General features: G+C 38.7%; 1 protein-coding gene across 3 annotated transcripts in view; it reads right to left on the minus strand.

Moving 5' to 3' along the window:
- Positions 1 to 463: 463 nt before the first annotated feature.
- The window catches only part of TMEM135 (transmembrane protein 135), a 193,631-nt gene continuing 177,121 nt past the window's right edge, over positions 464 to 16,973 (minus strand). For all 3 annotated transcript variants that reach the window (XM_086614349.1, XM_086614331.1, XM_086614338.1), the window contains 7 exons: positions 15,685 to 15,754; positions 9,376 to 9,543; positions 6,511 to 6,574; positions 5,721 to 5,797; positions 4,000 to 4,098; positions 2,228 to 2,295; positions 464 to 596 (listed from right to left, as the gene is read on the minus strand). In XM_086614349.1, the coding sequence (XP_086470475.1) occupies positions 464 to 596; positions 2,228 to 2,295; positions 4,000 to 4,098; positions 5,721 to 5,797; positions 6,511 to 6,574; positions 9,376 to 9,543; positions 15,685 to 15,754 (679 nt within the window). The remainder of the gene's footprint in view (positions 597 to 2,227; positions 2,296 to 3,999; positions 4,099 to 5,720; positions 5,798 to 6,510; positions 6,575 to 9,375; positions 9,544 to 15,684; positions 15,755 to 16,973) is intronic.

A 16,973-nucleotide genomic window follows, 5' to 3' on the forward strand; every position in this document is an offset into this window, starting at 1 on the left:
GCCAAGGAGGCATTTTCACCCGACTGCAATAACTTTAAGAACAGGTAAAATTTTGGACCTAAACTAAGCCATTTGTCTTCCTTTGTAAATTAAGAATTACTTTTAGTTTTACCAAGAAATATTCTACTGGTATGAACTACAGAATTTTTGAAATTATTATGAATATTTATGGTTTACTTTTCTTCTCTAAATATATTACTCATTTGTTTAATTCATTCAGGAATCTACCATACTGTCAACCAACTACAGTAATCCAGAAATATTTTCTCCTTATGGAAGGGGCTTCATCACTAAGCCACATCTTCCTGCAAAGCTTCAGTATTTTTGATTGGTAAAAAGCATTTCTCATTGAAATAATACTGAAGTGGAGCCCAAGCACTCCTCCATATATATGACTGTTAAGTTAATTAACTTTTCAGGACAAAACGTTGATCACATTCAATGACAAGATACACTATCAGTTTCAAGACAGCTCCAGCGGTAGCTCTGGTGGTACAACCGTGTATCTTGGGTCAAGCTTAGGTGTGAAATCCTTGAAGTTCTTAGATGCTTCTGTACCAAATACATCTAAAACTTTCCTGTTCATGAGAGCAAATCTGAAAGAGAAATGGGAGAGTCAACAGATTATTCATTTACTTTCAAAAAAAAAAATTTTTAAAAAAAAATAATTTAAATTAATTTATAAAATTATTAAAATTATTTCACCTCACGAAAGACCATCCAAATATTTGAAATACAAGCTTCAGTCTGCACCGGTTAGAGGCGACAAAGTTTTCATCTTGGGAAATAAAGATTTTACAAAAAAAAAAAATTGAAAAATCTAATTAATAGTCCTTTGTGCAGATATACTTTATGTAACACAACTTGTGCAAAAGGAGTAAGAAGAGAGTCCCCTTCTACTTTCAACTTCACAAAAAAAGTCAAACCAAAACATACTACTCTTCTTTCTCACCCAGCCCTGCATGGGGGTGAGAAAAAACTCTGGCCATGCCTGCCCAAGTGTGAATAACAATTTTATGGGTGTTTCAATCTATTTCCATCTCTTTAGTCTTCAAAATTGTTGAGTTAAAGACCTATGAAACATCAAAAAATCTGCCTCTATGGATAGAGCGTCAAAATTACTATTACAGAGATTTACTTCAGGTAAAATAAATGAGCAGAGTAGAATTTCTTTGCCCTCCTCTTTATTTTAACTAAAGCAATCTCTGGATTAGCACAAGAGGGAAAATTGCAGCCAAAATTGGACATCTGCACTGACATCATCCCCCGTATCATGTTTGTACAGCCTCAGAGGTTGCCTGCAGGCTGCCTCCAGGCATCCCAAGGAATGCTTCCCACTATGTCCAGCAACGCATTCGGTCACCTCACGTCCAGCTAAGAGCATACTGTGCCATGGGGAGTGTAGGTTCAACACGTCCAGGGACTGGCCTCTGATTTCAGTTCTATTTTACAGTCTGGAGAGCTCAGTGTCACAACAAACGTTACCTTTTATAATCCCATTCATAAACTGACCTACGTCCCGATTTGGATGCCTTGTTTCTGCCACATACCACGTCAGTGTAACAGTGTATACTTCACCAAATTGTATTTTCATAAATCAGTTACAACAACATCTATTTTAACAGGTAAGCATTTTAGATCCCTGCAGCAAGTAAGAGGAAAAATATCCAATAAGATATTGCAGTGTAAATTTAGGGTTATAATCAGTGAAAAATTTCATTACTTTTCCAGGAAAAAAAATTCCTTTCCCAACTGAAACTGATGTCCTATAGAAAACTATTGAGTCTTCAAAGCATTCTTAGGCAACACTCTGACATTTCTAGCAATGCTTTTAAACACATAGTAGTACCACGTTGTCAATCACTAAGTGATTTCTTCAACTGCTATAGCTGTTTACCGCATTCTTTATATTCCACTGAAATCCGAAAGCATTCCACCCTTCCAAGTGAACCGAAGTTAAGAAAACCTTCAGGTAAAACACTCATCTGCTAAACAGTCTTAACTAGATTTAAGGCTTTGCTCCTGTCATTAGACTAAACCAGGCAGCGTCGCTTCAGCAGCAAAGAACTTCCAGTGGACTGGAAACCTGCTGAAAAGCAAACACTGAGGAAACCAGCCCGTACGTACCCCTGTGGCTCAGCTCTGCTGTTGACAGCGAATGACACAGAAAGTTGAATGTGATCAATGATGCGCTTGGACAAGTCATACCACACCCCTGATTACATACCTGCCCTTTGTTAGTCGCAGAAGAAATTTCCAGTAGGAAGGTCTCAGGTTCTGCACTTCCATGACAGCCTGCAAGGAGAGCGTTCTGTCAGAGCCAGCTGACAGCATCAGGCAACAGCCTCATCTGCTACATCATGTTGTCAAAACCAGTGAAAAGGATAGTTATGGAAATACATCTATATTTTTTTTTAATTTTTAAAAATAATCTCATGATTCATGGACCGAAAGCAGCTGTGATCACTAGCCAGTGCCCAGCGCTGTCAGGAGACACACTGCTCACAGCTGGACTCAGTGCTCTACAGGACCAACACCAGCACAGACTGATATTCCCAGAAGGCTATCTTTAAAGAGTGGTGGTAATTAACTTAGGTCTCATTGCAGAGAAAGCAGCAGTGATCCTTACCATTCCTATGTACATGATTTTGCACTTGGGGATGCCAAACTCACTTGTTATTTTAACCCCACTGACTCTGCATTTTGTGATCTACCATTTCTTGTAGTCATGTTTCTATTTCATGTTATGTATGTTAAATCCTAGAATCATAGAACAGTTTGGGTTGGAAGGACCTTCAAGATCATCGAGTTCCAATCCCCCTGCCACAGGCAGGGACACCTTCCCCTAGATCAGGTTGCTCAAAGCCTCATCCAGCCTGGCCTTGAACAAATAATGGTATGTAACCAAAATTGCTGTATTCTCTCTACTCCATTACTTTTCCAGGTCACTTATGAATATAGTGAGTAACAAACATCTCAGCATAGATCCATTTGCTAATTTCCCCCTCCTGCCTATCTCTCAAATCTAGCAATTTACTTCAAGTCTTGGATTCCTTTTCCAGCTAGTTATTGAGTAATAAAAAAACCCCTTTCCTCTTTTCTTGTAAGAACTTTATTTCTGTTAGCCTCATACAACGGTCCTTGCCAATACTATGTTGGAGATCTCAATGCTCCAGACCTTCAGGCACATCCCAAGTACTAAAATAACAGTTCACTTTGATACTAGAATGAGAGAGATTCCCAAATACATGGAGCAATGAGGAGGAGGAGTGGAACTGTTCTGTTAAGCACGAGAGAGCAAGAGACTGCTTTAGGATAATTTTATATTCTCTTTATTGAGGGGTAGAAAAGTATATTTTATTATGGAAGAACTAAAAAAGATTCAGGGACATTTCAGCAGATCTAGAAAGGGGGAGATATAGTGGATTAACATAGAGTAATTTGAGTAGCACTGGAATGGAGTTTTTATAGCTGATGCAGCTGATAAAGGAACTGGTGGTGAAAGCACGTTAAGTGACCTGGAAAGGCAAAAGATGGCAACTACAGCTTGTTTCAAATGTACAACTTCAGACTTCCTTGCTCATTTTTGCAGATTCTTTCAAACAGGCAACTTGAATTCAAGTTAGCTGAAAGCGAAAAACTCCAGTTGATTACGAAAACCACAAAATAGTACAATGTATTGTTTGTCTCCTTGAAAAATGGTCCTTTCATATGCTTATGAAAGTCCATACACTTATGTTCATCTTCTGGGTCAACGCATTTTAAGATCAATGTTTTGTATAATGTATTCACCTATAAGCATACGAGAAATTTGAGTCCTAGAAATGATCTTCCCACTGTGACACTCAAAAGCAGGATGCAGGAGCCCTCATTCACAGCATCTTGCTGGAAAGACTACCTCACACCATCTTTTCTATATCACTGTATCCCTGTGCTCCTCATTTCATTCAGCATTTGACTTAAAGAACTTTGTATTCTGTTAGAAGACAACATACTTACTGCCTGAAAGCATATCGATGTAGAAATGGCATAGATGATGCTGTCTGCATGAGGAAAATAGGGAACCTTCCCTGCTTCAATGCCTTTGAAGTATATAGTCTATAAAAATAAACAAAAGATGCTGAATGAAACAAAATAAAGTCACTTTTTACTTTTCATTTATTTTACCTTTTCAAAGTAACATGTCAGCGTTACTAACTATGCTTATACATTTTTGTATATGTCCACCAACGTGACACGGATTGAGCTAGCTTATAGAAGTTACCCAAGATCAACAGAATAAGAGGTTATAAATGCACAGAACAGGACCGAGCAACAGCGTGGGTGTTAAATAGATCTTAAAGACAAAAATAGGGAAAGTTTGTTAAATTCTTCATTTTAAAAAAGCAAAAGAACAATGCAATAACTATTCCAACAAAGTGAATATTCACTGTTCTTAAACAGCTTGAAATCACATACTTTTCTTTCTGAAAAAACATGTAAAGTTTATTTTCCTGAGCACAGCTTGACCTTCCAAAGCAGCACACGCCTCTTTGGTCAGTTACCCTTGGCTTGCATAAGATGATAAAAGTAGTTAAAAAGAAAAAAACAAAGAAAGAAAGAACACACAGCCCTTTTCTTATTTCATTGCAGCCACAATGTCTCAAAGTCCAGAGAAAACCATCAGCAATACAAGATAATATTGTTTTTTTACAACTGGTGTTCTGAAAGTCAATATGGATAACTCAGAGTTGCTTTTGTATAACCATTATGTGAACTACCTTCAGAGCTTGATCTGGGATGACAAGGAACAAGAATAAACAGAGTATATTTTCCCTTTTTATGTTTAATTTTATGCTTAAAAAAAAAGTTCCTTCTTTTTATATTCTTTGAAACGAATTCTGCTCTGGTAATGGAGGTGGGTAAATACCACCAGGGAACGAGGCCCTCGAGGTCTGCACGAGAAAGCTCTGTGATTCGGGGATGATGCAAAATAAGAGAACGCTTTCAACTTATTCCAGTGGTGCTGTTGGGGAAATAACCATGACTAAGTCAGGATTTTATGGAAAACTCACAGTAAGAAATTGAAAGCTGGTTAGTGAAGTATAATGAACATACTCAAACTCTGCAAACAATTTTTTTCCCTGGGCTCTTAATTTTAACAAGTTCGTAGAAATAATTCAAGCCCGAAAACCAGTAATTAGAGTGAAGTTCGCTCCAAAGCTGGGAATTCAATCAGTTGAAGTATACTGACAAACAACTCCTGCTATAGACTAAAACCTACGCTATTTTGAGTTATCTTACATTGCTGAATGCCAAAATTAGGGAACAAAGGCAGGAAGTTAAGCTGTAGCTTTTGGCAATAAATCCGCAATTAAGGATTAGGTCTGATTTATGTTTCTGGCAGAACAGACATTCTTGGAACTTTCAGATTTAAAAAATCTGCAAAAGCTACAAAGCAAAGGGCTACCAGGAGATTAAAAAAAAAAAATCACGGAGAATATACATGGAGACCAGTGGATAAAGGACTTTTAAAATGAGTCACAGAAGAGGAAATAAGAAAGAAAGGAGACCACAGAACGGCACTGCCTCTTGGCACACACCTACTGAAACACACCACTGCCACACAACTTTGTATTATACTGGAATTGTCTGACAAAGCCTGTGAAGTTCATTTTCTTTTCCTGCCTCGAAAAAAAATAGATGAAATGAAGAACTCTGTTACGAGGGTAATACCTTACCTCTACTAATTTGGACGCCAGGTACATAGAGATAGTAGTACTTTTGTAAAACATCATAGAAATTCCTGCTAAACACCCTGCAACAATTAGAAAACAAAAGTATTGTTAAGATTGTGATCTATTGCTGCTGTTGCAGTACGCCAGCTCAACAGACGATGCACAAGATTACGCTTTCTGTTCCTACAACAAAGTTCAGTGATGTTCCTCTGCTGGCCATCAAAATACGGTTTATGTCATTTTAAAAAAGAGAGTTTTTGAAACCCTGAAACAAACCTATAGCTCAGTGCACAGGAGCACAGAATCAAGCTTTCTCTCTCATCCCACAAAGAAGAGAGACCTCTCAGGTTCCAGAATGTGACAAATGCACAAATGACAGGGAAAGGCCTCCAAAATCACAAAAATTTCAGGGCAAAAGGATCCTTCTTCAGATCTAGTGGTGCCCATCCTTTCATATGTGTATTTTGTCATGTGTGAGAGACTCAATATTTCAACCTCCCATCTCTACAGCTGGAAAATGCAGGACAAGTTCACATTTGTGCATACCATGAAGGTGCCTGTAAAAACCACACCATTTGATTGAATTTGCCTTACAATTTTATTTGCAACTCCTGATCTGAAACTACTTGAAACACCACTGTCACCTCACTGATGCAACCTTAATCCACCCAGTCCTATTTTCATCCCACCAGTCTGAAAAGGGACTAGGAGGACAGACACCCAATGACACGCACAGGAGAAACATTTGCAGAGCCCCGACAGAGCCAACATAGACTTCTTCTCATGGACTCACCAGCTACAAGCGCATGAAGCTCATCGTCCAGGTTTCGCACCCAACGCAGGAAGCAACTGGTACCCTGTAGGTGAACAGAGAGCAGGATTAGCCCTAGTTATTTATTTCTCTTTCATAACACAATAAACTGGAAATATTTCTTGATAAGCTAGTGATATAGCACACTGTATGAATTCAGAGCGTAGTGTGATAATACCCATCATCCACAGTACCTGAAACATTTCAGTGTTTTAATTAAGTTTACCATCACCATTTCTTTCAGAATCAGAGAGCAGATCAATCTCATTTGAATACCAATCTAATTCCAAAGCGAATCTTGACCTCACGTCATTTTCATCTGCTGTAGTTGTCTAGACTCTTTCCCATGGTAAAGTCTGTTTTCAACTACGCATCAAACACCTTGAGCTTTTTCCATACATCCAATAAGTTCTGGAACCAGGAAAACACATTAATCTGAAAAATTACAACTGCATATGATTAAAACACGCAGTGAAACACATAATAACCTGCTTGTTGACACAGACAACAATACACATCTGTTTAGGCCAGAACAGATGTAAGTAATTGTGGCTTAGGCTGCATTAAAATATATTTTATTTGGATGACTGCAGGTTACCAAATGATCCAGATTGTTACAGATCTGCCACATCCTCTGCATTGTTTTTTCAACTGTTTTGGAAATTTTGGTAAACTTCTGTTTGCTACTAAATGGTTCGAGACCTGCTTACAAAGCCCAATCCAGTGCTGATGGCCCTGAGAAAACATGACAGAATTCGGTATGACAGCCTGCTGACGTCTATTTTGAGATACATGTGTCAGGCTCTTAATCCATCTAATGTGTGCTTTTCATGAAATCAAAGAAAAATTTATGTTTTTAAGGCATCTCGGTAGATCATCTGGTCCAACCTCTAGCCTGAAGCAGGTCTAATTAGAGCAGGTTGCTACTTGTCCAGTTGAGTTCTGAGCATCTCCACGGATGGACATTACACAGCCTCACTGGGTGACTTGTTCCAATATTTGGACACCCTCACATGGAAACATATTTCCTTATATCTCTTCGGAATCTCCTGTATTTCAGCTTGAATCCATTGGCTTTCATCCTATCACTGTACACCTCTCAGAGGTGTAGGTAGCAAAAAGCTCTCCCCTGAGATTTTTTTCTTCAGCTTAAAACACAGTTCTCCCAGCTTCTCCTTGCACATCGTATGACCCAGTTCTCAAAACATCTCGGTGGCCCTCAGGTGAACTCACTCCAGGATTTCAATGTCTTGAAGAAGACATTAAAATGAAAAGAAGTAGTGAAGTGTCCAAAAATGGACACAGTACCATAGATGTGGTCTCACTAGACATTTTATAATGCACATTTTAAATAAATAAATTTCTTGCAAAGCCACTGATACATTTCAAGTATGTCAGTCAACTTTACTACTCAAACTTGTAATCTAATTTAAAAAATGAAACCAGGCTACAATGGCCAGCTGATTTTCTGCAAAACCACGTTTGCTGACATTAATTGACTGTAAGGGGAACACAAAATAGTAACAGTATGGTTACTACAATCCTACAACAGCACTTCAGACTGCTTTTAGAGACAAGATGGGCTTTTTTTAAAAGCAGTCCCTAACGCAATTCCTTTGGGTTCAAAATGCATCAAGCTTTTCACATTTTTTGGGTGTCATCCAATCTTTTGGAGCGACTAGAATCTCTGCTGCCCTACATGCTTATACTGGAAGAAAAATATAACACAACTGAAATCTATGGAAGTTATGGAACGCAAACAATAACAGAAAGTACACACTTAATAAACTATAAATAAAGGTCAGACTATGCCACTGCTGTAAAATGAGTATCTACAGAACGAAATTACACTTTGTAATTGGAGCTTTTAAAAGAAATCAAAATCATTTCAGCTTTTGCAATTTAAATACTTTTTTCTCTAAGGCTCTCTTCTTCAAACTTAAGCCAAAAATTTATTTTCAATAAACTCTAAACAACCCATTTGCACTTTGCCATCACTAATTTTAAACTCTGTAACCTTACAAATTCTTGGGTCTCAATCTGACTACAAGTCAAGTGAAATGCTGTTTTGCTTACAAATAACACTTGTTTTTTAATTTTCAGAAAGTAATGTTTATCCTGAATACTACAGAATTATCTTAACTTTGCAAAACAAGTAAAGCAGCAGTTGAAAAATGACACGTGTGATTAAGAATATAAAAGCACAAAAGCCACTTCAGCACTGCACTACGCAATATATTCTTCCTTTGGGCATGTGCTTGGTCACATTCTCTTTTGGCATAAATAAACACAATTTGATTTACTCCAACTATGCTGCGCGATTGCGTTCATCAGTTCACAATCTGTCATCTTATAACGGGGTAGAAGGGTAGACTTCCAAGTGTTAAGTGCAATGTCTCCTCAGCTGCACATGATATATGTTCTGCAATCTCCTGCTACTTAGCGTTCAGCAAGAATTCCAGGTATTTGAGCCAAAAAAATCTGCAAATGGCTTCTCTCTGGCAACCCTGCTGCTACTGCAGTCACTACTGGTGTGTCTGCGCTAAAATGATTTTGTGTAACAGCAAGTCCCTTTGAAATCCGAATTCACTTTCTCTGAAGTAGCCCCTGTCTCCTGATCTTGATACCGTGCTGCAAAATCCATCTCATTTATTCAGAAATGACAGAAAAAACACAGGGAATGGAAGGCTAGTTTTCTATTTACAGTTTGGTTACTGCAATACTACAGAATTTGTCCGTGACATGCTGTAGCAAACAGTATCAGTAACACTTTTTAGCTCTTCGTGGTATTCTGAAAAGTGAAACAAAAACCATGGCATTGGCCATTTCTGTATGTTATAAGCTTACTTTGTATATACTGACGAAAGACCCCAGAAAAGCTCCAAGCTGGAAATTTTCCTTGTTGTAGAAGAGGGAAAGTAGCCGGGATGGTTCTGTAAACAGATGCCGGAAGGTGGATGGAATCCGAAGGCAACACTGGATCAGGTAACCAATGCTAAACATCCTAATGAAGCCCTAGAGAAAAGAAAGAAAGATTTTGTGGTAAGTAACCACAAATTCAGAAAAAGGCAAAGCAAAAGCATCTACAGAAGTACTTATTTTTTATATTGAGCAGTTTAAAACCCACTCTGCAGACACTGTAAAATGCATCCTCATCTTCAAACTCAAGACCAGGGGTCTTTTCCCGATTCCCCTGTAAAATAGCAATGGCAATAAAATCATAGACAATTGAGCCTCTTTTTAATTTCTATGAATATCTGAAAGGCCTCAATGGACAAACTATTTCTTTTCTGCTCCAAAATTCTGTCCTTTGAAATAATCCCCATGACTTCATTTCCAGGTTACTGACCAGCTTTTAACCACAAATGGGAACAGAGAAGAAAGTAATGTGGTGGGAAAAAAGAGCACTTACACACTCATATTTCTAGAGAAAACACTAAAGGAGGAAAAAGTCCACAAAAAGTAAATTTCAGAAAGTGTGAGAATTAGAAATTGACCCTGATGGCTTGGCACATGCTCACATACTTTCCTTCAACCAAACTGGAGGCTGAGCGATGCCTTCGGCAAGAGAAAGGGGGAAACTGGAAGGGAGATTATGTGCAAAGCTACTGAGAAAGGACAACAGGTTCCAATGAATTTTTCTTGCTACTCCACCTTGGATACAGATCTGCTTTTTTATACCATGTCACAAAACCACACTGACTTTTTCTTTCCAAATTCTTCTCCGCAGTTTCTTGTAACTTCCTCCAAAGCTTCCTATCGTTATTCTTACCCTATGGCTGAACTTCTCTAATAATTTTGGATAAAATCTATCATTTTTTTTGTGGGAAGATGCCTTTTCTGAAAACTATCTGTGCACTCACCATTGGCAAATAAGGCAGGCAAACAACGCTCCTGATTTCTCTAGTTCATTTTTCAGAAGATACTCAGGGACATCAAGAGAATTCCAGTTACAAGGATAATTGGCAGAGGGTTTGACTGAGCAGCTTTTCAAACTCAGAAACTCAAAACAATTTTGCCTCCAACAGAACTTTATAATGCATCATAAAGCCCATAAAACTTTATTGTGGTTAAACATCCAGTACTAGACTCTTCCTGAAGCAATTACTCTCCTTGCTACTCAAGAAGTGGTTTATAAGAATCAAGAGGCAGAAAACATATTGTGTTATCAAATGATCCAGTAACTCTGAATGAAAAATTTCCACTTCTTCATCTGTTACTCTTACAGGTGTGTAAATTGTACATACTGAACAGCTAAAGAGCCAGTGTTTTCTGAACATGTAATGAAAATGCCTACTGAAAGGTATGTGAGGTAGGCAGAGATGTAAAGGCACTGTGAATTTTTTGGAGTTCAAATGTAGATAAAATTTTTTGTAGTCAAAATTAAAATAAGAATATATTTGCGCTTAAAATGTCAAAATAAAGATAAACACGTATTTGCGCATAAAAAGGAGACATATCCTAGTGTGAAGTACATAGTCCTCGTTTACCAAAGAAATTAGAGGATTATGATACCAGGTAGCATTATATAAAAAGAAAGTCCTAAAACTAGCAGTTCTGAAAAAAGCCCAAAACAAGAGAACCAAACAACAGTGTGGTAAGTTTGATATTTTACCCAGCTGTAAGAAAGGTTACTCGGATGGGGTGAGGAGCACTGCATCAGGAAACACTTAAATTCCTACTAGAAAGACTCAAATATATCTGTGATTTTATTTTTATTAGTAGTCTACATAGAAGAATTGAACTGAAGGATTGAGGCTTAGTTCTGATGTGCACTGAACAGCAACAAGCAGTGCAAAAAATCTTTCTATTTAGCTCATTACATCAACCAGGTGAATCCATATCACACAGTTGTTTTTCAGAGTCACAGAAAAGTGTTACAGCTTATGATCAATGCACAATGGGTCGAGGCAATCCCAAGCACAAGTACAGGCTGGGCGGAGAATAGATTGAGAGCAGCCCTGAGGAAAAGGACTTGGGAGTGCAGGTGGATGAGAAGCTCAACATGAGCCGGCAATGTGCACTGGCAGCCCAGAAAGCCAACCGTATCCTGGGCTGCATCAAAAGGAGCATGGCCAGCAGGTCGAGGGAGGTGATTCTGCCCCTCTACTCAGCTCTTGTGAGACCCCACCTGGAATACTGCGTTCAGCTCTGGAGTCCCCAGCACAAGAAGGACATGGAGCTGTTGGAGCGAGTCCAGAGGAGGGCCACAAAGATGATCCGAGGGCTGGAGCACCTCTGCTATGAAGACAGGCTGAGAGAGTTGGGGCTGTTCAGCCTGGAGAAGAGAAGGCCCCGGGGTGATCTTATCGTAGCCTTCCAGTACTTAAAGGGGGCCTACAGGAAAGCTGGAGAGGGACTTTTTACAAGGGCGTGTAGTGATAGGACAAGGGGCAATGGCTTTAAATTGAAAGAAGGGAGATTTTGACTAGATCAAAGGAAGAAATTATTGACTGTGAGGGTGGCGAGGCAGTGGAACAGGTTGCCCAGAGGAGCTGTGGATGCCCCATCCCTGGAAGTGTTCAAGGCCAGGTTGGATGAGGCTTTGAGTAACCTGATCTAGTGGAAGATGTCCCTGCCTGTGGCAGGGGAGTTGTAACTAGATGATCTTTAAGGTCCCTTCCAACCCAAACCATTCTGTGATTCTATGATTCTATGAAAATATTGTATTATCTTCCATAAAAAGAACTCATATAATAACAGAGGTAGAAAACAGTAGAGTATACGCAGGACACTATAATAAACTTAAGTCAGTGAAGAAAATTCTGCTAAGAGCAGCACAGTGAAACTACCTATCTGCAAAATTAATTGAATAAACTTTTCTTTTTTTTTTCCTTTTGAGAAACAGATTTCTGGAAAAGTTAGTAATACAGTCAAGATATTGGCTATAACTCAAATTCAGAAAAGCACTTGTGTGCACATAAACAGAGTTGAGTAACATACCAAAACTCAGTCAACCTGTTGCAATATATTAGGAATTAAAGTTAAGATATTTTAAATAAACTAGTTAAGATATTTAATATTTTTACTGGATATACAGTTGCCCTTGTTCCTTCAAGAGACAGAATGCAGAGGTTACAGTAATCAGAAAACAGTCTCAAATTCTTTTTGGTCATGCTAGGCATTAGGTAAGTTGTGAGGGTCATCTGGTGTCATCCACAGTATCAGCAGAAAAAATGGACAACTGGACTACTACTGTTGGCTAACACCTCCTCATTGTAATCAAGTGGAATCCAATAGAGGAAAAATACTGTTTGATTGCTTCTGGTAGCTCTTTGCAGACATTTACAAACTCAAGGCGTTTAGTATTTAAAATTTGAAGGGAAGTCTATGAAATCAGGTGGCACGTCATTATTAAATGTCACATAAAAGCTACCACGGGTTATGTCAACTAGCTAATGTGCATTCAAATGTGGAGCAGGAGAACAAGAGCATGCAATGACAATTAAAGCACAGATATGATAATGAGAAGACGAGATGTTCTAGCGTAAAGGGAAAATCTAGCACGGAGGGGAAATCTTGGCAATAAGCAGCTCATCCAATCATCATCAGATTTGAAAGCTCCCTTACAGATATGAAATTACAAAAACATGCTCAAATCATGTCAGCTAACAGTTATTACTGATCAACTCCAGGAATAGCCATGGAGAGAACTGAAAATGCTCTAAGTATTTGGATCTTTAAAAATCCAAATACACAAAACCAAAAGTTTTCACTCATGTTTTAATTTAAAAAAAGGTCGCAGAAAAGACAGGAAACTCAAAGATCTGGCTGCCACTTCTGATTGTATTATTGTAGTCAAGAATAATTTATACTAAAATACTATACAAGACAGGTAATAGAATGAAGTATAGTTCAAATGCATAATAGGTTTCTTTGAAGAGGTAACAGCCTTTAAAATTTTTTCTTTTTCTTCATTTTTAGTCAGGTCAAGACTTAGTTCAGCTCCATTATCAGGTGGGTTTTTAGCTTCTCCCCTCATCCTCCTTGAGGGTATGTGAAATGCAAACAAAATGATGCTGAATAAACAGCTGAGGAAGACAGAGACTCCTCAATGTGCCCTTTTTGCTTTTCCTGTTATTTCATCACTAACATGTCTTCCTACTCACATAAGAAAGGACAGAGGGAGTAGTGCAGGACTGGTCTACTGTAGTTTGAGGAACTCACAACCTGACATCAGATTTGGATCTCTCAACTACAGTAATTCAAGAGGACTGACTACTCTTTCTTAGTCACTCTTCTGTTTTAAAGGCATTTCAAGCTCATTATATTCTGTAACGGTCAGATCACCTCTCTTTACCCATGAAGCCACACACACGCTCATTCTTCCAGCAGATTATGACAGTTTTCCATGGAGAAGAGGCATCAGTTCTATTAACAGTACTCTAACAGAAACCCTCACTTGCTTGTTTTAGCTGTGCTTATAAAATAATAGTGTTATGATGGTCCTTATAAATTTGACTGCTGAGAATGTAGCACAGAATGTAATCTTTCAGAGAAGGATTTTGTGTGACATTAATAAAAAGCTCAGGAAGCACGTCTGGACTAACAGTAGTTACGAGCTAATTACTGTAAAATATGCACAAGTGATGAAAGACAGCACTTTATGTAAAAGTGCAGCATATTGAAGTTACAGCAAGGCACCCATGAAAAAAGATGCGCACTAGGAGATAGTACCATCAGCAGAGATGTGGAAATGTAGCATATCAACCCATAAAACACTTCTGCTTAATTTTAGTCTTTGTTTTGAACACAATATCTTGTCTTTGACATTGATTCTGAAGGCCAGACATTGATATCTATGGGGAAAACACAGAGTACTCTGCAAACGAAGGCACAAGGAATGTTTTATCCCCAGAGGATGCTGATGTGAGCTCTCAGCAGATGGGAGACAAAGTTGGCCAGGAGGCACTGAACAGTAAATGTACGAGGCAAGACACTGAACAAGCATGAAGCAAGTGGAAAGTCTGTGTCCCCAAAGATGTCACACTTTGAAGAAATGAACAGCCCATGAATGAAACATTAAGCGGACTGAGATAGTGGTGAGAGGTTGTAAAACTGTAACTTTAATCTGAGTTCTGTTAAATATACGTCATAGCTACACAGAAAAGTGACATAACCATCCTGAACTGTTCGTGAATGCTCTATTGCATATTCTCATCCTAATTCACCAGAACGCTTAAGCACCATCTCAAATCCTATCTCAACACCAGTGCAACTTATACCCATGTTACACAGCAGTATGCCACTACACTGCAGTGTAAAAAGAGGGCAAACAGCTCTACAACACAAAATGATGTTGTTAATAAACATACATGAATAAATGTTGTGCAAGATCTCTTCTGATGCTAAACTTCAGCATAGTTCTGAGAAAACATTAACTGCACGTAAAATTTTAATTTCAAAAAGTTATTTTTGAAAGTAATACGTATCAAAAGCATCTGAAGATACTCAAATCCATTTTTGCTGCTCCATAAATAAAAATGAGTAAATCACGAAGTGATCGAGATCTTCTGGAGCCTTACCAACTCCTAAAACAGGCACAGCAGGTGGTACCACCTGTGCCAACCCAACGGCGGCCAAAACAAATCTCCTCTACACAGTACTCCTCTGAAAAAAAATGCGCTGATCACAGTAATAAAGGAGGATGAATTATGCCACCGGACATCAACAGCTCTTCCTGGGTGTAGCAACTGTGTGCAATCTCTCGTTACCCCGAGCCCTTAAAATAAATGAATGGATGAGCGAGCCCAGCGCCCAGCAGCAGCGTGCCGGACCCGGCAGCTGTACGTGCCCAGGGCTGTGCCGCCTGCCAAAACAGCACATTCCAGGTGCTTTATTTAGGGTGGAGTCACAAGTGGGCTCAGCCACGAAGTGCATCACATAGTTTAAACAAGTTCCTTGCTCCCTAGTCCATTTTTTCCCACACGTTTTACGTTATTCATTCGCTCCAGCTAATCTGAAAAACCAGTGAACTTTAACCCCCCCACCACCCCGTCTGAAATTGAGAAAATCTGTTTTCAGGCTTGTCACATTCTCAATAGGAGAAGAATGAGGAACAGGCTTCTTTCTCACTTCCTAAGTACACGCTTTTTCTGACTAGACTTTCACCCTCTCTTCGCCAGAGTTTGTCCATCTGACTTTTTCTGCACTTACTTTAATACAATATGAGATGCAATTATCTCCATAGTGTTTACAGCATCTATGCCTCGGGCCGTGTTTGCACCTGCAAAAAGCACAATGAAACACATATTAACTCGTAGCTGTTTTCAGCGTCATCGACAAGAGACTTCATAAATTTTTCTTCCCTAAAAATACATAAAGTGCTATTTTCCCTCGTCTCATTCTCCCCATTACCCACTGAAGGGCACTGTGGGTTTTTATGATGCCATAAAAGAACAATAAAAACTAACAATACTTTAGTTGTACAGCAAGAAGTGTCTGCGCACTTATTTGGATCTAACCTCTTGCCATTCTATACATAAAACACAAAATTAAAGAACAAATTTTCTGCTGTGGTCAACAGGGAGAAGTGATGTGATCCTTCCCAGTTTGTCTCTGCTCCGTGGTTCTGGAAGGATATCTGACCAAGCATCCGTTACCTGTGCCCTTCCATCTCTCATAGCATTGTAAGGCTCACTGGAGGGCAATGCAGAACATACAAATGCACAGAGATACCCTGTGAGACTTCTATCAGTTACAGGCCTTTCACTTCTGGGCTGTTTCTTCTGCTGTGTTGGTTTTTATGTAGCTTTTATTTTGGACTGAGAATTTGACCTTGAGCATTGAAAAGAGATTGGCTTGGGATGGTGGGACACATGGATTGTACAGTTGTTAGCCCTGCATTATGTAGAATTAAAAGAAATAATGTCATACCAGGTCTGAGCATTATATTTTGCTATAGCCAAGTATTTAAGTTATAATGCAAAATAAATTACACAATTTATATACTGTGCCAAGTATCTTGGAAGTTTTGAACCATGTACTATAAAGTCCAATGGCCATAAATCATCTGTGAGGTCAGTTTATGCAGCAAAAATTGTAATGAGAATGTGATCAGGTTACAGGCATTTAGACTCAATTATACTGAAAAGAACCATATGGAAGAGAAACCTGTGAGAGCAATAGGACTGAAAATTAAAAGTTTTCTCAATATCTGAGTCAGGAGTTTCAAAATCCTAAAGAAAAAACACTCTTCTCCACCCATAGTCCCTTGATCCTTGTATTTAACAAACAGCAGCAGAGTTATGAACTATTATCTAGCAAACTGAGTAAAGAGTATTTAAGGCAAAATAGGTACAAGCAACTCAGCTAAAACAATCTGCGTATGGAGCTGTCTTCTCCTTGTAGGTCTTTTTCTGTCTAATACAGTCGTGTCTGAGAAGCCACTGTTGACTTCCTTTATATTTTTCAATTAAAAACCACAGCAAATAATAAGAAGTTGC

The sequence above is a fragment of the Tauraco erythrolophus genome, chromosome 1 (assembly GCF_009769465.1).
Source record: "Tauraco erythrolophus isolate bTauEry1 chromosome 1, bTauEry1.pri, whole genome shotgun sequence".
NCBI lineage: Eukaryota > Metazoa > Chordata > Aves > Musophagiformes > Musophagidae > Tauraco > Tauraco erythrolophus.